At 46.6% G+C, this 20,106-nt stretch overlaps 1 protein-coding gene across 3 annotated transcripts in view; it reads left to right on the forward strand.

The window, feature by feature from the left end:
• The window catches only part of PTH1R (parathyroid hormone 1 receptor), a 171,894-nt gene extending 152,685 nt beyond the window's left edge, over positions 1 to 19,209 (forward strand). For all 3 annotated transcript variants that reach the window (XM_045005775.1, XM_045005776.1, XM_045005777.1), the window contains 4 exons: positions 2,087 to 2,181; positions 4,275 to 4,416; positions 6,403 to 6,444; positions 9,177 to 19,209. In XM_045005775.1, the coding sequence (XP_044861710.1) occupies positions 2,087 to 2,181; positions 4,275 to 4,416; positions 6,403 to 6,444; positions 9,177 to 9,539 (642 nt within the window). In that variant the 3' untranslated portion in view covers positions 9,540 to 19,209. The remainder of the gene's footprint in view (positions 1 to 2,086; positions 2,182 to 4,274; positions 4,417 to 6,402; positions 6,445 to 9,176) is intronic.
• The last annotated feature ends 897 nt before the right edge of the window (positions 19,210 to 20,106 follow it).

Consider the following 20,106-nt stretch of genomic DNA (forward strand, 5'->3'; position numbering starts at 1 on the left):
TTAGTCTGTGCTTTGTACAGCCCCTAGCACAAGGGGGCCCTGATCTCCGCTGAGACCTCTAGGCCCAAGTAATCAACTCTGCAGAAAAATGTAGACCAGTTTCACACAGAGCCCTAGCCCATGAAGATACTGTCCAACAAGGGCAGAGGCCATGCAAGCTGCCCCCATCCCACTTTGTCCTGCCAACAGGCTTCGATCCTGATTTAGAGGCACCTGACTGGTGCGAGGGGGAGGGGAAGAGTCATTCAGACTTCTGGCTGAATTTCAATCACCTGTTCGAAAGGTTCCGTTCTTTCAGCCATTTTGAGGCACTCAGATGCTCAGTGATGAGTAGGGCCCTACCAAATTCACGGCCATGAAAAATGCGTCATGGACCATGAAATCTGGTCTCCCACTGTGAAATCTGGTCTTTGGATGCTTTTCCCCGATACAGTGCAGATTTCACGGGGGAGACCAGCGTTTCTCAAATTGGGGGTCCTGACCCAAAAGGGAGTTGCAGGGCGGTCACAAGGTTATTTTAGGGGTGTCACAGTATTGCCACCCTTACCTCTGCGCTGCCTTCAGAGCTGGGTGGCTGGAGAGTGGCAGATGTTGGCTGGGCACCCAGCTCTGAAGGCAGAGCCCTGCCAGCAGCAGCGCAGAAGTAAGTAATACCAGACCATGCCACCCTTCTGCGCTGCTGCCTTCAGAGCTGGGCAGCTGGAGAGTGGCAGCTGCTGACCAAGGGCCCAGCTCTGCAGGCAGCAGTGCAGAAGTAAGGATAGCGATACCATACCCTGCCGTCCTTACTTCTGCGCTGCTGCTGGCGGCAGCTCTGCCTTCAGAGCTGGGCACTCAGCCAGCAGCTGCTGCTCTCCAGCTGCCCAGCTCGGAAGGCAGCGCCACCGCCAGCAGCAGCGCAGAAGTAAGGGTAGCAATACTGCAACCCCCCCATAATAACCTTGTGACGTCCCTCCCCACCACACACACACACACAACTCCTTTTTGGGGCAGCACCCCTACAATTACAACACCGTGACATTTCCGATTTAAATAGTTGAAATCATTAAATTTATGATTTTAAAAATCCTCTGACCATGAAATTGACCAAAATAGACCGTGAATTTGGTAGGGCCCTAGTGACGAGCATGGTGGAAAGGCAAAATTCACCTCAACGCGCCATCAAATCTCACTGAAGTAGGGCTGGCCGGAAAACAAAAATTCCACTTTGTGAACAATTCCCAGCTTTTGAAATCTGTTGTCGTTTCACATTGGGGTGAAGAAGAGAACTTCCAGAACGTGGGTCTTCCATACCCCAGGCAAGTGCCCTACCGCGCTGGGCTCTGGAGTCAGGCTTTCTTTCAATCTCTCCTATTGGAGCTGTTCTACCATATGGAAATAACTACATGGTCACCGGGACAAAGAGAGTAATTGACTCTATAGCCTCATGCTCAGGGCACTGGAGTGGGATGGGGTTTTGCCTCCATGCTCATCCCAATGTGGAGTAGGGGCTTGAACCTGGGTCTTCCATCTCCCAGGGGAGGGGCTAGCTATTGGCTATTCTGAGATATGGTTTTGGTTTTCTCTCTGGTTTTGACCAAAAGTTCCATCGTGCAGCTGGGAAACCTTCATTGAAACCGATACGTTTCCAGGAAAAGTTTTGGTTTGGACGAATCAGCATTTTCCGTTGAAAAATTCCCGCTGGTCATGTGGTTTTTAAATAGAGCCATGGCCGTTGCTCGGGCTCCTTGCTCTGGAGTGAATTTTACCTTAAGTGCCTAGATAGATCTTGTCACACGTGCCTGTTACCACCATGAGACAATAACAAGGCTGGATGTGACAAGGTCTGCTAGGGACCAGAATAAAAGGGGTGGCCCATCCTTATCTCCGTGACACAAGATCAAGCAGAGAGCACTCAGCTTAGACACAGTTGGCCTGAGCTTGCTAAATTGCTGAGCTGGTTGTGAAGGAGCTGCGTACCTTCACCTCCTCCAGTAGGAGCTGAGGATGCTCTCTGGAAACTTCTGGGAGGACGGTGCCATCTCAATCCAGTAGCGCTGCAGGTTTTGGTTTTGTGATTTTAAAAAAAAATCTTTCTCTTTTCCAGGTAAATTTTATTCTTTTTATCAATATTATCCGAGTCCTAGCAACCAAGCTACGGGAGACAAACGCAGGGAGGTGCGATACAAGACAACAGTACAGGTGAGTCCCTTTCCCTTCTGGCACGAGACAGCGAGAAACACAGGATGGGCTTGTCAGCCTGGGAGATCAAAGTCTCCTAATCACCTGCAGAGCAGGGACAACGCACATGCAGCCTCAGTCACTGCTATGCTTTCCACCGAGCCAGCAGAGTTCCGGTGGAGCAGCAGCACATGGCGTACCGGGGCATTGCAAGCCTCCTCTCAGTGCTCCCTTAAGGAGGGTAGATCCTAGCCTGGAGGGGAGTTCAGCTTCCAAGGTCAGTTTGGCTCATGGCCTCTCTGCTGGCAGGGCCATCCAGGGCTAACGCTGACAGTGGTACTTGTGAGGTGGCCACGTACACCATCTATTGAGGAGACCACCAACAGCTGTTGGGTAGTAGGAGTGTCTGGTCCAGTGGCTAGGGCCCTGGGCTGCTACTCAGGAAACCTCAGCTCTGGTCTTGGCTCTACTGTGTGACGCTGGCGAGGTTCCGTTCTTTGTCTGCCGTGTCCATTTAGATTTCAGGGGCTGTCTGTTATGTTTTGTTTGTACAGAGCCTAGCGCAGTAGGGTCCCGATCTCACTACCGTAGTGCCTCCCTGCTTTACCGGGACCCAAATAATTAATACTAATGATTTTCGATCACTACTGCCCTAGGTTGACTTTGAACCAACGGCATAAAGCAAAAGGCCCTGGCTGTACCGTAAAATCCCATCCTTCCTTTTTATACTTCTCCCCTCCCTTGTTTTCGAAACCTTGACCTGCAATTGCTCAAGTGAAGAAAGATTCCTAACTATTCACAGGAAGTTTGGAGTTTCGTCTTGGGCTTTCTTGTCTGTTTGGGTTTTTTCTTTTTTTTTCTGTTCCTTTTCCCTTGACAATGAAGCATATTTGCAACGTAGTCAAAGTTTGACTGTGAAAGTAAATAGCTGAGAGACCTCCGCAGCTAGAGAACTCCCAGGGTGTTTGTAGGCTCAAGTTCAAATGATTCAGCGCACAACATCCAGAGGAGAGAGAGCAAAATAATTCAGTTTGGTATCACTGAAAAGCAGGATTCCCAGGTCGCCTCTACCAGCTTGCTCCCAGAAGAGTCTCCAAAAGTGAGATAATACTTAGTCCCGCCGTGAGTGCAGGGGACTGGACTTGATGAGCTCTCGAGGTCCCTTCCAGTTCTACAATTCTATGTTGCACTGGAAGTGGGGCTGGAATTTGGCTTCAAAATGCAAAGGTTTGTTTTGCTGCCATGTCACAGCCGTGACTGATCTGTTTGTTTATTTCTCGCTCGGAGAGGCTTGCTATTAATTATGGCTTGGACGGGCTCAGCTCTTTTTTATTTTTTAATCCCTGCAGAGATTGTCAGTCGTCGGACAGTGAAAGCACCGGGCCTCCTGGCAACGCTGCCCCTTGCTAATTGCCTGCTTTTGGCAATTGCCGTCACCATTGGCAGTGGTTTCGATCCCTGGGTCGGCATCATTTCCAGGCAGTGTCTGTTCCCTTAGAGATTCGAGGGATGAACCCAGCCAAATGCTAGGGTCTGGGTTGTAGCTAAGGCGCAAGGGCTCCTGCTGAGGTGGAGTTGTACCTCCACCTAGGGGACCTCCAGCGCACATTACACCTCAGGGAAACACAAGGTGATAGCAGACGAGCTGCCCCGTTCCATAGGATAGCCTGGCATTCTCTCTCCAGTGCCCCCAGCTAGCCGTGATGCCTCCCAGCCAGGTCAGCATCCCTCCAGCTCTGCTGATCTCCTCCATTCCATCCCCCACCAAGCATGCCAGTGCCCAGGGGATGCAAGCGTGGCACGGTTTTGGAAGTCTCCCTCCTTGTCCCGTCTGAGCATAGGCAGGCTGGCCCGAGATATGGAGCAGCACTATCCTTCGTTTACAGGGATTTTTACTGCTGGTGGAAGGTACTGGCTTGATGGGCCTGGAGACTAGATATCCGCAATCGGGCACATCATGGGCAGCAGCAGTGCAAGCTTCCTCCCTCCTTCCCCCCACACAGCCCCAGCACCATTTCACCACCTTGCCTCAATCCAGACCCTAAGGAGACCCAGAGGATAATTCAGACTCATGACTTTCTCCATGTGTTTCTCTCCTTCTCCTGTTCCTACAGGAAGCTGCTGAAATCTACGCTTGTCCTTATGCCTCTGTTTGGAGTTCACTATATAGTTTTCATGGCTTTGCCATATACAGAGGTATCAGGGATTCTTTGGCAAGTTCAAATGCACTATGAAATGCTGTTCAACTCTTTCCAGGTACTGTACCCTGTTAAGTTTTCTGGGCATTTTAAGGACAAAGTCGTGGTGTTTGGTGGGACGGAAGGTGGACATCAAATGTGTTCTGCTTTGGGGGAAAGGATTTTTAATCGGTGCCAAGTTACACTCCCAAGACTTAATGGCTATACTTTGGTGCTGGGTGTATTATGTATTTGCAAACCGTGTTAGGGTGCTTTGGGACAATGTGTCAGGCAAAAAATTTAATCGTTTTACGGTCATTTGTCCACCAAAATCCCTTGAGATCCAGGTTAGATCCTCAGCGGGGATCGGTCAAGAGAGCTGCATGGATTTAAGCCAGCTGGCCTCAAAGTAGCTTGTCCTAGTCCTATAAATGGATCCGCTGACATGAACCGCAGCACTCCACTGAAGTCGATGATAAGCTGGGGTATAATGCGGATCTGAGTGCAGGATTGGGATCTTTTAGCCAAAATGAGTGCAGCCATCTGATGAAAATTGTGTTGCATGCACAGTGCACAGCCATCCCTTCAGGACAACCTATTGACCAATGGTTTAAAATCTTAAGTGACCGACTGGTGTGGCTGACATGAAGCTGGGAAATTAGAGCCGAGCTCAGACAATTTCTGGATCCAAAGTGCAGGGAGGTGCAGATTCAGACTGGACCTGACATGGGAGGACCTGGCCCTGCATTCTTTGCACACCCAGAACTCCCATTTGGGTGCAAAGGGAATGCATCACTGGGTCCCAAAACTGGCTTCTTATCTCATCTGATCCTGGATTTCTCACATCCCAACTGACTGTCCAGTTTTGGGCCCCACGCTACAAGAAGGATGAGGAAAAATTGGAAAGAGTCCAACGGAGGCCAACAAAAATGATTAGGGGGCTGGAGCACATGACTTATGAGGAGAGGCTGAGGGAACTGGGATTGTTTAGCCTGCAGAAGAGAAGAATGAGGGGGGATTTGATAACTGCTTTCAACTACCTGAAAGGGGGTTCCAAAGAGGATGGATCTAGATAGACTGTTCTCAGTGGTATCCGATGACAGAACAAGGAATAATAATGGTCTCAAGTTGCAGTGGGGGAAGTTTAGGTTGGATATTAGGAAAAACTTTTTCACTAGGAGGGTGGTGAAGCACTGGAATAGGTTACCTAGGGAGGTGGTGGAATCTCCTTCCTTAGAGGTTTTTAAGGCCCGGCTTGACAAAGCCCTGGCGGGGATGATTTAGTTGGGGATTGGTCCTACTTTGAGCAGGGGGTTGGACTAGATACCTCCTGAGGTCCCTTCCAACCCTGATATTCTATGATTCTATGACTGCCCTGACACTGGGTTATACAGTCAGTCTCTCCCCACTTCCCCCCGAATATTTATTGATACGAAGTGGAACATCTCCAACAAGCGAGTGTGAGAAAGCCCCACCCCAGAGTATTCCATAGATGCAGCAATTAAGCCGCTCGCCTGGGACATAGCAGACTGGGGTGCAAGTCCCTGCTCTGCCTGGTTCAGAGTAAGGGCTCGAACGTGGGACTTCTACCTCCCTGCTAAGCGCCCTCATCACATGAGCTATGGGATCTTCTGAGAGCTCTGGAGTTTTCTGCCAAAAAATTCTAAAGGTCTCGGGTTTGTCCTGATGCAAAAGAGGCACATTTCTGAAAGCTTGGGACAGTAGTGAGCAGCTGCTCTTCCAAAGCCTTTACAGGACATCTGCAACAGGAAACAAATGTGCATTTTCTACCGCAGCCCAGGACAGATGTGCCAGCCAGCCAGTGCACATAGGATGCTTTAAACGCTGGTTAGCCAATAGCCTGGAGGACAGTCAGTGTCACCCGTTTCTTATAGGCTGCTAGACAACAGGAGTTTTCCTAGTTTGCGCTGGTTTTTAGCTGGGGTAAACTAGTGTTGCTCCATTGCCATCAGTGAAACTATGTGGATTTGGGCCATGGTTTCAGTGAATTGATATTGAGCTGCAGCAGGATAAATGCTAATGTGTTGTTTCATCTTCTTTCCAGGGATTTTTTGTTGCCATCATATACTGTTTTTGCAATGGAGAGGTGAGTGTGTTTGGTTCTTAATGATCCTCTTTCATTATAAATAGAGTCCAAATATCTACAGTCAGCTAGTCCCACTGGGGTTAACTCTACTGAGGTCACTGGAGTTAGGCAAGCAGAGAATTAGACTCTTGGTATAGAAATGTCTCCACTGCTTTGCATCTTTCTTAGTCGTTTCCCCCTGGGTGACGTGGATCTAAAATGCTACCAAATGAGAATCGGTTCAAACTGGGTCCAGTAACATTTTGCACCCCCTCTCCACCAGGGTAAATGAGAGCACGAGGGACAAGATGATGGAGAATCAGACCCATACCATCTGAGCCATTTAGGGAAAGATCATTAGCAGCCCATATGGAAGAGCCTCCCACAGCAGCAATCCCTGTGCTCTGGTGAACTCCAGATCTGCTCGCTTCCTCCCTGCTTGCAGATTCTTGAAGACAGGGAGGTCAAGGCTCCACTCTTTCAGCACAGTGTGGGCAGTATACTGGGATGAGCAGTTGGGTCCATCTGAATGGCTCGAGCAAAGAGGGCACTCTTAGAATCATAGACGTGTAGGACTGAAAGGGACCTTGAGAGGTCTTCTAGTCCAGTCCACTGCACTCAAGGCAGGACTGCATAATAACTAGACCATCCCTGACAGGCGTTTGTCTAACCTGTTCTTAAAAACCCTGCAGTGACAAAGATTCCACAAGCTCCCTAGGCAATTTGTTCTAGTGCTTAACTACCCTGACAGTCAGGTAGTTTTTCCTAACGTCCAACCTAAACCGCCCTTGCTGCAGTTTAAGCCCATTGCTTCTTGTCCTTCATGGACAAGGTGAGATGTCTGCCTGGGTCCAGTCTTCCCACAGCTTCTTCTGGGAGAAGCTTTTTTGTCCTCTACATGGGTCTATGTAAGTTCCATTATTATCTTGCCTGTGAAACACAGCCCACTACTTATTAATGTTGAGTTACTTCACCAGCCTCTAAACCTTCTGGTCACTCACACTCTTTTCCTCCATCATCAGCAATGCACATTCTGGGGGATTGTTGTTTGTAGTTCTTCTTGGAGCAGCAGGGAGAGCTCAGGGGGAGTTGATTCACCAGGCTACCATTCTACCCTCTGGTAACATGCATAGGGATTAAGGCCAGAACAGACCACTATGATCATCTGCAGCATAACACAGGCCAGTGAACCTTACCCAGCGATTCTTATATCAAGCCCAGTAGTTTGTGTTGGAAATAGAATGTAATCATTTAGAAAGACATCCAGTCTTGATGTAAAAACTCCAAATCATGAGAATCCACCCCTTCCCTTGGTGAGCTATTCCAATGGTTAATTACTGTCTGTGTTAAAAATGGGCAGATTGTTTCCAGTTTGAACGTTGCTGACTTCACCTTCCAGCCATTAGATCTTGTTTTGCTAGATGAAACAGCCTTCTGCTACCCAATACCTTCTCCTTTTGTCAATACTTAACAGACCATGATTAACTTGCCTCTTCACTTCCTCTTTGATACTCTACCTCTAGATTGATCTCCCGCAATCTCTCGCAATAAGGCATATTTTGCAGATCACTCATTCTTCTTGTAGATCTTCACTCCAGTTTTGCTGTTGACATTGCTGCTCTTTGGAGAGGGTATAAAACCCAGGCCTTGCCAACTTGTAGCCATTCAGAATCCAAGGGCATTTTTTTCTGGAGAGTAGAGGTATTAACCCAGGCATCCTGGCCACGTTCCAATCTGAATAATGACTTTCTGCCATCCTAAATCTCCATATTAGTCCAGACCAAGTGTTTGATTTAAATACTAATGCTGCAATGGCACACGAGGCAAAGAACAAAACTAGTGGACTAGCTAAGAAAGCCTAATGAAAAAACATTCATCATGGCCTGAGAGCAACTGCCTTGTGGCATGGTAAAAACATTCACGCAAGATTAAGAGATTCTAAGGTCCGATTACTGTACTGTGTGTTACCGATGCTGGCTCTAAATTATGGGCTGTGTGTTGTTGGCTGGTTGGTTGGTTAGCCAGGGTTTTTTGGGGGGATAGGCTGCATATGGAGAACAAACAGTTTGAATGATCCCAAAATACCGGAAGTTTGCTATACTTTTTTAAAGAGTTTGCAGTAAGGCAAGGTGTCTTCCTTTGGGACCGAGCCTTTCAGAGTTTTACCTAGCAGGCAGTGGTTTGGTTGCTTATGGCTCAGGGAGGACTCCAAATAGGCAGCTGGGAAAGGAAATCTGGAGGGAAAGGTCATGCGTCTTCCACAAGGAGAAAGAGATAAAGTGAAGGAGAGAAAGCGCCAATCAGTTAGGGACACATACTGGGGCCAGATCCTTAGGTGGTGTAAATGAGTCTGTGTCCACGGAAGTCAATCCAGAGTCCATTGAAGTCAGGGGAGCTGTGCCCATTTATACCAGCTGAGAGATGGGAAAGACCTAACAGGCCTTCTAGTCCATCCCAGGCTGCCACTTGGCCCAGTCAAGTGGTAAATGGTGCAAGCAGTGGGACTTCTGCCATTGTCCTCATCAGACCATTCCACACTCTCATTTATCCTGCCACTAAGGGGAGGTCCATGATATCCAGCATAACTATCCCTTTGTCCCCATTTGAATCCCTTTACTCCTATTAATCCCCCAGCCAAGTATCTCTATCAACACTACCTCCTTCTGTAGCCCAGTCGCCAGCGTCATCCTGCACCATTCTTCCCTTCATTCCTCACTCACGATCTTCCCTCTCTTTTCTCTCCATCTCTTCAGGTTCAAGCCGAAATAAAGAAGTCATGGAGCAGGTGGACTTTAGCCCTTGACTTTAAAAGAAAAGCACGAAGTGGGAGCACGACCTATAGCTATGGACCCATGGTCTCCCATACCAGCATCACTAATGTAACCACCAGAGGAGCCCTAGCCCTACATCTCAATACGAGACTTGTACCGGGTGCCCTCAACGGACACCGAAATTTGCCGGGCTATGTCAAAAATGGCTCCATTTCTGAAAACTCCATGCCTTCTTCTGGGCCAGAGCAGTACAACAAAGAAGAGGAGTACCTGAATGGCTCTGGACTTTATGACGGAGACAGACCCATGGTACTTGTTGAAGAAGAAAGAGAGACCGTGATGTAAAGAAAGAAGAAGATATTTCCCAGAGAGCATTTAGTGGGCAAAAGAATGCCAGGCCACAAATCAGATGCCAAGGGTTTTCATACAGTTTCTCTGTTCTGTGGAACAAGAGGTCAAGTTATCTGGGAAAAGTGGACCACAGATGTGGCCAGCTGTTGATCACACACATTTATGTAGTGGTCTAGTCTCCAAGGTGTGAATGAAGGCAGTCTTCTCCAGACCCACGGTCCTTGTGACCTGTTGAACAACGGGGATATTCAGAGTTTACAAGGGGACGTACAAATGATACTCTGTAGTTTCACCTCTCGGAGAGTGTCCACGGCACAAAGATGCAGGGAATTCAACCAAGTGAAACGAGACAGTCTGGTGAGGAATGTGACACACCATTTTCTTTCAGTGGTGCAAGCTGCCCCGGGGTGTTGCCATCACTGCTTGGTTGGGTTTGGTTTTCTCATTCGTTTTAAAGAAGCCTAGCCGCCCTACAATCACCCACACCAGACTGGCTGAGTCCCACTGGCCATGTCTGCCAGTTCAAGAACACAGCACGGACAGCTCTGGTGTTCCATGGTTTTGCCCCTTCGTTATAAAACCCAACCCCCTGGGGTCATTGTGTGCAAGTTCCCTGCCGGAGGGGCCTTAATTCTGATTCCTTGATGATGCAGCATGCTTTTGTGATAAATGACTCCCAGCTACTGGATGCGAGTGCCGACTGGGCTTCCCGTTCTCCTACCCAGAGCCCAAGCGACAAGAGAAGCCAGTACAATCCTAGGATTAAAATGCAAGTATCAGAATGTAATGCATTAGCTTGTCCACTCTTAGAAAGAAGCCCATTCTGTCTGCTTCTAAGTGGGTCGAGATGGAAAGGAAAGTTTGCAGCTGCCTTGGTGTGTGTATGTGCATCCGTAAAGCCAACTCAAACCTTTTCTTTCTTTTCTTTTTGGAATTTCAGGAAAATTGACTTTTTTTAAAAAAAATCTTTAAATTATTTTTTGTTTTCACCTCTGCATTTCCTGCTTCCTATTGGGTCTGGGCAGGCCAAACTATCCTGAGGGACTGTTGTTGCAGTATTCCCATCTCAGCCAGGAGCAGGAAGGAGCGGGAGTTGGATGAGACAGCCTGTTCTCATGAGATGTGCCGGCCAGTTTTGCATAGCCAAGGCATTGAGCATTGGCCTGCTAAACCCAGGGTTGTGAGTTCAATCCTTGAGGGGGCCACTTAGGGATCTGGGGCAAAAAATCAGTACTTGGTCCTGCTAGTGAAGGCAGGGGGCTGGACTTGATGACCTTTCGAGGTCCCTTCCAGTTCTAGGAGATTGGTATATCTCCAATTATTACATTACTATTTGGATACTTCGGAATTCCAGACTTCTGGGTGCACTGCCGAACTTGCCAGACTTTTTGTGGTTTGACCATCAAGAACACACACACGCACGTAGGGTGGGCCATATCCTCGGCTGGTGGAAATGGTTGTACAGTTGCAGCTCCACTGAGGTCACTGAAACTACCTATTGAGAACGAGTATCCGGACATCACAGTGATGGGCCAGAAAGGGGAAACTGTAAGATAGAGTCTGTGTGAATGGCAGGAAAAGGGATCAGGGATCTATTTTCACAATCTACCGTTTCCCTTGCTGGTGGATTCTGTTGATGTCCTGCTGTCACCATGGAAGTACGTGGTGGTGATGTTCCAACACACGCGGTACTTTTATCTGACTTGCCTGCTAAGCAGCGGTCAAGTGGTAAAATCCAGGGGCTAGACCTTTGGCTGCTGAAAATTGGCATAGCTTCCTTCAAGCCATTTCACACCAGCTGAGCGTATTGCTTTGTGTCTCTGTAGATGCCATGATTTAGAGCCACGAGGTGATAATGACAGAGCTGCCATTCCAGTGTGCCATTCCTCAGAGCCTCTCAGGGGGAAATCTGGCTGAGGCAGGCTAAATTCCTTCTTGGGCTCCCAATGCCCCAAGGCGAGCTGTGGTTTCTCAAGCCTCGATCCAGCCCATAATAGTACATTTTGGAAGTGCTTCCGGTACGTGAATCGTGTTGGCCCCATATAGGAATCATCTGGCTGCAGTCAAAACATAGTCAGAAAGAGGTGGTGTGGCCAGGTGCAATGATCCTGTGGGGACTCAAGGATGCGCCTATCAGATAATCAACTCTCTGTCCTGCTCTTTCGCAGCTGAGCTAGTGAAGCCTGCTGACTTCAGAGACATATCCATGCCACCAGAGATGGACTACTGAATCCGCTGCTCCTCTCAGGGCTTAAGACCTTCATTCCCAAAGCTCCTAGCCTGGTGGAGCCTGGTGCGGGGACCCTGAGAAGAGCAGCTGGTATCTTGACTCCACCTCAAGTGTCCTGTACCTGCCTTTGCACCACCTCTCAGGTTAACACCTGATCCACAGCCTGACCAAGCCCGTGGAAAGACTTCCATTGACTTTGCTGGGCTTCAGATCAGAACCTGGGATGGGGATTGTGGTGACCAAGAGGGCGCCACCCCAGGGCTCTGAAGGAACTGTACTCCCCATTTCAGGTATAAATGAGGCAAATGTTGGAAGGTGACAATATTTATTTTTGATGTTTGTTTTTGTTTTGTGTGGTTAGAATAAGTCCAAATATTCTTAGCAATTTACCACCGAATGGCAGCTATTGAAATGTCAGGTCTCCATAGGGTGAATCAGTTTGGTTGTGGGTTATTTTTTTTTAATAAATACTATGCAGAAATTAAGTAATCTTGCAAGGAAAAACGGATGGACTGAGTGAAATTCTGGCGCTGAGAGCAAGCCAACGTTGCAGAAATCTGGGTCAGTCTGAAGCACTCACTGCTTGCATCTTAGCCATAGATGCTGGCATAGCCTCTGGAGGGACTTGGAGGAAGCGGAAGTTATTGCCAGTCAGCCGTCAGCTAAACACTTGAGTTATTTAGCATCCCATTCAGCCGAGCTGCCGATGTGTAATCCCAATTCAAGAGAGAGATGCATTAAGTATGCTGGCTCTGGCTTTCCAACCCTTGCATGGACCCTTTCAATCTGCCCCCCTCCAATCCCCAATGGACGTGTGTTGTGCTTAAAACCTACCAAGTGGACGCTCGACCCTTGTGACTGTATCACTCAAAGAAAGAAATTACTTAGCAACGTTTCCTTACTGGTGATTCATTATTTACTCATGTTTGCTGAAGACAGCTCGAGGTTAATAACGTGTTTGGAAATCATTTAGCAAAGTTCAAGTAATTAATGAGAGCTATGAAATTAATTTATTTGTAAAGACAAGGTGTATAATAAATAAATGTAAATTTGTCACTGGATTTAATGACCAGAACCTGCTGTCAGTTGCTAAACATGACCAAAAATTACATGGAGATGGGGAGGGAAATCTATTCTTGATCATTTCCAACACAAATGGTATGTAATGATAAGTAATTTTTTTTCCTTTGAGTGTTCATATGCATGAACAGAATTGCATGTAAGAATTAAGAACATAAAAAATGGAATTTGTCTGGTTTTAAAGCGAATCATACTGTATTGTTGTTGAATCCTATTCAAATCCTACCTGTGCTGAAAGCAAGAGTTGCAGAGAACTGATGGTGGAGTCTATAGGGCCTGATACAATAACAAATGAAGTCGGTGGAAGGTGCGCTTTGGATTGAGCCTATGTTATCTTGCAAAGGGGAAGAGGAGAAGGAGCCTCCAAAATTGAGCGTTATGATCAACTTTGGAGATATCGCAGTTGGATTATGGGCCAAATTCATCTTTGGTGCACAACTGCAACAAGGGGCTGAATTTGAGCCTGTACAAATTGGAGTGATAATCTGGTGAAAAGGCTCGTTCTTCTCTGGCGTTTCTGGTGGCCACCGCTAGCACTGCAAGACTATCCTTCCTTGCTCTGTCACCATGTCTAGTTCGGGTCAGATACTGGATGCCAGGGGGGAAAATACCTAAGGGCTTCAGAACCACAAAAATCAAAATAAGCTTGTCTAGAGTTCAATTCTAGGATGCTTCCAAGGGAGGACAGTTGTCCTCCTTTTTATCTGTGCCAGCTTGCACTCCTCCCTGATGTTTGTTCTGTGATGTCTTATTTGTCGGCTTAGCCATGTTGAAAAATGATCTGCAGCATTGAGACCATTCAGGTTGCTCTTCAATCTCATGTCCAAAAGTTTTGCTCTTGTTTCCAGCTGGCTCCCTGCTCCCTTCCTTCCCATCAACAGCCATGCAATCTGAGCTCTTCACTGTTTAATCTACCTCCTCTCTGAAATACACAGAGATGTTGCTCTTCCCTTCCTTGTGATTCTTGAAAGGCAGAAGGTGCGTTCTATGTGGGTAATCCCCTGTCGTCTCTGATCTGTGTGCGTGTGTTTGTAGACCCCCTATAAACTTGTTTCATCTTTGTTCCTGAGAGATGGTGTCTTTTTTCACTGTTCCTCTGCTTTGTCCCATCTCGTCTTCCTGGAGTTCTTACTTTTTTAGAGCCAGATCTTGTAATCCTTACACAGTCCATTGTTGGGGCAGTTTTTGATAGCATTGATGGAAATTAGAATTTCAAAATTTTAGCAACAATTTTTTATTTAAAAAAATATTGGGAAAAATGGGATGAAATGTTTGTAAAAATGCATTTTCTTGTTTTTTGATGAGAGATGACTGAAATAATTTAAAATTTGGAAATTTCAAAAATTAAGGGGGAAAAAATGTCTTTGTGGGTTCTTTTAACTAGCTGTAACTTCTGATACCTTTACTCACATTCAGTTACACCAAGAATCAGTCAGTGGCTTCAACCAATACTACTCAATGAGAGTAAATGGGTCAGTCTGGCCCTTACTCAGTCAAAACTCCCCTTCGGAACAATGGAAGTTTCTCCTGAGAAAGCACTGTGTGAAAACAGAACAAGCACTGTATGAGTCAGCCCTTAGAGGGTATGTTGGAATAATATGTGAAGCCGTCCTGTGCACAACTCTGCCCTCTGCTGGCTGGAGTGTTCATGAGTTCACATCTGGTTGTGCCCGTAGCTTGTTGAGCAGAAGCCCATGCTTTGGAACAAAAGCATGTGAGGTGTATGCCCAACGCTACAGTTTAGCTCATGACCTAGGTGTTTCATGTGTGTTGTGGTCATGGAGTCTGGCGGTTCTTGCACAGCTCAGTGAACTTAGCTCTGTGCTGCCTCTTTTTGTCCATCTGGATAAATGAAGGTTTTTCCCTCCATCGAGTTGCTTTCTTTAGTGCATTATGTGAAGACCATGTTTCCATTCACCTGGCAACTCTTTCAGGGTGGGCTGATGGTGCCCAATGAACTGAAAGTAGATGCCAGGAAGCAGAGTACATAAATTATTTGACGCCTGATTCTCCATTGTCCTGTACCTTGTGTCATCTTTGATACCAGTGCTCAGTTAGTGTAAATGAGAATAAGGCCTCAGAAGTACATAATTCTGACAACTGAGGGGGATGTCCTCCTCAGCAGAGGGAATAAAGCCAAGCGGGATTAAGCAAAATTAAAATGATTAATGATTATCTTCACCGAACTGCTGATTCTCTAAGCAAACACAGAGCCAAAACCCCATCTCTTCCCCATCGCCCGTTCTGAGTCTTGGGCCATTTGAGCGCTGATGGAAGCGAAAGACAATCGGAGCAGTCTCTTCCAATTTAAACCAGTCTGTGGGGAGCCAGAAGGCTTCAGTGTCCATCTCTTGGATTTCTAATCCTCTGTAAGTGGGGGTACCATGCTGTTTAATTGCCTGGCAGTGGGGTAAAACATTTAGTAGGATGTTGGCTTAGGTCTTCACCATGCCAGCTCTATCTAACTGCACGTGCTGGGTGAGAGATTGTATTGCGCCCAATGGCGTGTCTTGGAGACTAGACAGTCCTAGATGAGACGTGTGCTTGAACTGTCTTGCCATTTGACTTTTTAATTTTGCTGTTACTTCTGAGGGGTCACCATGTTGTAGATGTTGTGAAGGACACACACAAAATCCCATTCCAGCTACTGAGCCTGTAAAGCTTTTATGACATCTCTCCACACAGAGTGGGGTTTGTAGCCTATTCCTCTAGGGTGTCTTGAAATGAAAAATGTAGTAAATTGCCAAGGAACTGAGTCTGCAAAAGATCTTCTAAATAATGTCCTGTAGGAATGGCCATGACCTTTTGGTTTGCCTGGAAAACACGATGGTTCGTAAACTGCATGAATAAAAGGAAAGAACACGTCCATCCCTATTCAGCGATCTGGATTGTGTCGCAGCTTTTGTACTGTTGTGAAATTAAAAGGTTGGACCTATTGGACAGCAAATATGGTTGGCCCAAAAGAACATCCTGTTTCCAAAACAGCAAATCCTGCCATCTTTATAAAAGTTCACTGGCCCATCATCATGCCATGCAAACCATTTTCTGACATCCCTCAACATCAGAACTAGAGATTTGGCTAGCGGGCTAGAGAGTTTTGGCTAATGTAGCTCATCTGCACCAATTCATAAAATCCTGGTGAAAGACACACAAGCCTGGCTTTGACTTGGGCTTCAATGACAAGAGAAAAGTAGCTTAGGGTTGCCTTATCTTTTCCCTTAATGGACGTTTGCCTAAATGTTCTGAGAGGCAAGTCTGGTCTTTATGTCCCAGTTGATCCTTGGTGTCTCCATTGGAAATGCCAAAAAGGCTAGTTTGGATGGAGACACTTGTCCATTAAGAATTTGACGAAGACCCACCCAACTCCACTTCACAGAAGCAACTTCTGGGCTCAAAGCAACTCATAGAATTTCTGTCTCAATTTGATTAGAAACAACAACCTCGAGACAAAAGTCTGAGTCACAGACATTGGTAATGGGTTGCAATTGACCCCTCCCCTGCCAAATTAATTAACTTTACAACTATCTTTTAAAAGCCAGTGATATCAAAGGGGTCTCCTGATCAGGTGGCCTTGTTTAGAAAATACTGCTAAATATCTTCACTAACTAACGAAAACCCTTCTCTGGCTAGAGGGCTAGAGGTTCATCTGGCTGAGAATTTGAGAGGTTAGTTTTTCATGCAGTAATATTTGTTTATCTGGACTCAAATTCATGCTTTGGCCAGCAGCCCGTTCTCCAGCTTTAATACAAAGCCAATTCAGAGTATCTGAAAGGAGACATAATGGGCTTAATTCAGCACGGCAGTATTCCAGTTTCCCAATGAGCTCTGTGGCGTTACATCAGTGAAAAACTGAAGCAGTGCAGTGCCAAATTGGTCTCTCATTTTTGGAAGGGTGGATTTATTAGGCAAATACTGTTCTCAGGAACAGATAGTAATTAAACCCTTATTTTAACTGAGCCAGGCTGATAAGTAATTATGTATTTATTTCACCGGGTTATTTTCAGTGTCATTATTATTGTGATTGCTGCATGATGCCTGGCTTTCTCGAGCAGAAGGGAGTTCTCAACAGTGGATGGAATAGAAGTAATAAATTGAGACAAGTGGCCATTCATAATTGGTCGCCAGGGCCAGACAGAAAAAGGGCCTGACTCTGATCTCCCAGCCACTGCTGTACGCCAGGAGTAATTCCACTGAAGTCTTTGAATTACACCAGTAAAATACCATGTAAAAGAGATCAGAGTCAAGCCTTCTGCCGGAGGCTCATAGGGAATTCTGTTTCATGCTGCTAATCCAATGCCTCTATTCTTACCTATGAAAATTCTCTGCAAATAACTAGGGATTGGCCTAGCCGCTTTAAGATTTCTAGTTACTACAGCTCTAGGTGGGACCCCTTGCTCTACGATAACTGGATCAGCTGATGTTTGGGGTGGGGTTTTTTTTTAAGAAGAAGAAACAGTGCTGGCCTCTGTAGGTTAAGCTCTTCCATTTGTATTGGAGCCAAAGCCAGTGCTTCTAAGCACATAGCAGAACAAATTTAGCCCCAATTAACCATGCAATCCTGTTTAATGAGGTTGCATGAGGTTAGACATCAGCTCCGAATCGGGCTCTAGCTTGGGGAAACATGAGCAAGTGAAAATGCTGCAACGAATAAAGTTTAAATAAGAGTCCGCTTCAGTGAAAAGCATCAGAATATAATTGTGGCACCAGTTCTGGAGAACATCCCTACACAACACTTCTGCAAGTGCCTAACTCTAAGCATGTGTTCAAATGCTGTTCTGAATAGAGATGGATGTTAGCACATGAGTGACTTCTGTTCTGAACAGAGGCCTCACTGGGAGATCAAATGGCTTCTTTGACAATATCTGTTCTTCTTTCTCTCTCCCTTCCCTCACACAGGCAGAGATCACGTTTTTCAACCTTCCCTTCTGTCCTCCAGTGCAGATAAGAAAGATGACCCTTGCAGAGGTCTGAGCACAAAGAGAAAAATCCAGGAATTAGGCATTGTTGTTCTCATATTTAACCCCCCTCTGAGCTCTGGTGTCCACTTACCCCTCCACCTCTCTGGGACTGTGTGACGGTCAATGATTTAGGGACAGATTCTCAACTGGTGGCTCTTAGCATAGTTCCACTGAAGTCAATTTCAAATGAACTCCTGGCCTCACTGAATTCAATGGTGAGGCTCCCACTGACGTCAATGAGGCAGGATGTCACGCTTTTGTTTTTGCAGCGGTATAAGGCTCAGTATCATTATTCCAATGAACAACCCCCCTAACCTCCCCTGCTTTGGAATAATAATTAACACAAGCTTTGAAGTAGCCCAGAAAGCAGAGCGGGAGGGCAAAGTCATGTCTGTAGTAGAGCCTCGTTTGTCTGAAATGGGGTTTCAGAGACAGAACTTCGGAGAGGTCAGGTCTCTAGTTGCGGCCATCGGGGCAGTTAGTAGACAGGTGATTCTGGATATGGGGCCACCCAGATGGGAGAGCGTTTGGGAAGAAAGTGGGGTGAATACACGGTTTTGTTCCTGTCCATTAGTCTCCTGTAGAAGTGGGCCCACCTCCTCTGAAACGAAGCCAGACAGTGACCATCAGTACTAAACGAGCAGGGTTTCAGGACACAGGGCGTGGGGCCTGGGGACTAGGGGTGTGTGGTCAGATACAAGTCATTCGGTGGCTTATTCCCCCAGTGAGAGTCCTAATAAAGGGGAAGAATAGCACCAATAGGCCAAATCTGCAACTGGTGTAAATCAGCCTGGCCCTACCGACTAGGGGCTTACCAGTCTATGCCATGTACATGTGCACACATGAGAAGCTACAGAAGGAATGATGCAGATGCCGGGGCAGATTGCGCTGGCCCCAGTCTGCAGAAGCACCAGGTCACGTGCTTGTCTTTCTGGTGAGCGAGGCAAAATGGACGGGAGGTGATTTACCTGCTGCTAAAACCCATTGCTTCTTCTCAGCAACTTCATGCTAAGCCACCGGCGACCTGATATGGGCAGTAGAGAGGCTCCTGACTCCCATAAGCCTGCAGTGTCCTGCTCTCCAAACGCTGGCTCCTTTCTCTGATTGGAGCAGGAGGGAAAGGGACGGGTATTGACCAAGGAGCTCTTGCATTGTGTGTTGCTTTTTAGATCACATTTCACGTCAGAGGGGGGAAAAATATAAAGGACAAAACTGTGATTTATTTCTATGTACTATTGAGACACTGCATTGTGATGTCGTCAGTAATGCATATGGTTTACATTCCTCCACCTTTACTTTTCTGTATGGACCAAAATAATGAAAGGAAAATGAAAAAAAACCACAGGTGTATGTAAAAAAAAAAGGGAATTAAAATAAAAAGAAATCTTTATTGATTTTGTGAACGTTTAAAGATCTTTCTTTGTGTGCCTCTCTCTCTCTCTCTCTAAACCCTGAAGACACTTGTATTTTCGAGCCTGCCAGTCCATAAGAACATAAGAACAGCCACACTGGTTCCATCCAGCCCAGTGTCCTATCAGCCGAAGGTGGCCAGTGCCAGGTGCCCCAGAGGGAATGAACAGAACAGGTAATCATCAAATGATCCATCCCCTGTCGCACATTCCCAGCTTCTGCAAACAGAGGCTAGGGACACCATCCCTGCCCATCCTGGCTAATAGCCACTGATGGCCCTATACTCCATGAATTTATCTAGTTCTTTTTTGAACCCTGTTGGTTGGACCAGTGCTACATATTCCATCTGCCTAAATGTGCATGCAAAACAAGAAACTACAGTCCAGATTCTCCCGCTGGTGCAAAACAGTGTAGCTCTGTTGACTTCAACACAGCAATGCCATTTACACCAGCTAAGAATCTGCCCCTGCATGTGCCAGGACAGTCCATATGATGCACCATTGAGTTTTGTGTAGGAACAAGTGTTGTTGGCCAAACCTGTTCCCTTCCATCACTGTTTAACAGTGTGCCATATGCGCTGGTTGGCTGGGACACTCCACCCCAGAAGTGGCTGTATTTCAGTGATGGTTTCAGGCTGGCAGTTGCTATGTTAATGTATCAAGAAAACTCCGGAAGTTTTTAGTCAGGCTAAACTGCCATTGACCTCAGTGGGAGCTCTGGATGCTTGGCTTTTCTGAAAACCAGGCAACTTATACAGGTGGATATACATGGTTGGCTTGATTTTCAAAACTGCTTAGTTCCTGCAGCTCCTAACAGTGGGGAATGCGGACAATTTTGACCAAGGACACTTGGACAAATCCTTGATTCTATGCAAAGCTCCTCA

This window comes from Mauremys mutica, chromosome 2 (genome assembly GCF_020497125.1).
Source record: "Mauremys mutica isolate MM-2020 ecotype Southern chromosome 2, ASM2049712v1, whole genome shotgun sequence".
In the NCBI taxonomy this organism is placed as follows: domain Eukaryota; kingdom Metazoa; phylum Chordata; order Testudines; family Geoemydidae; genus Mauremys; species Mauremys mutica.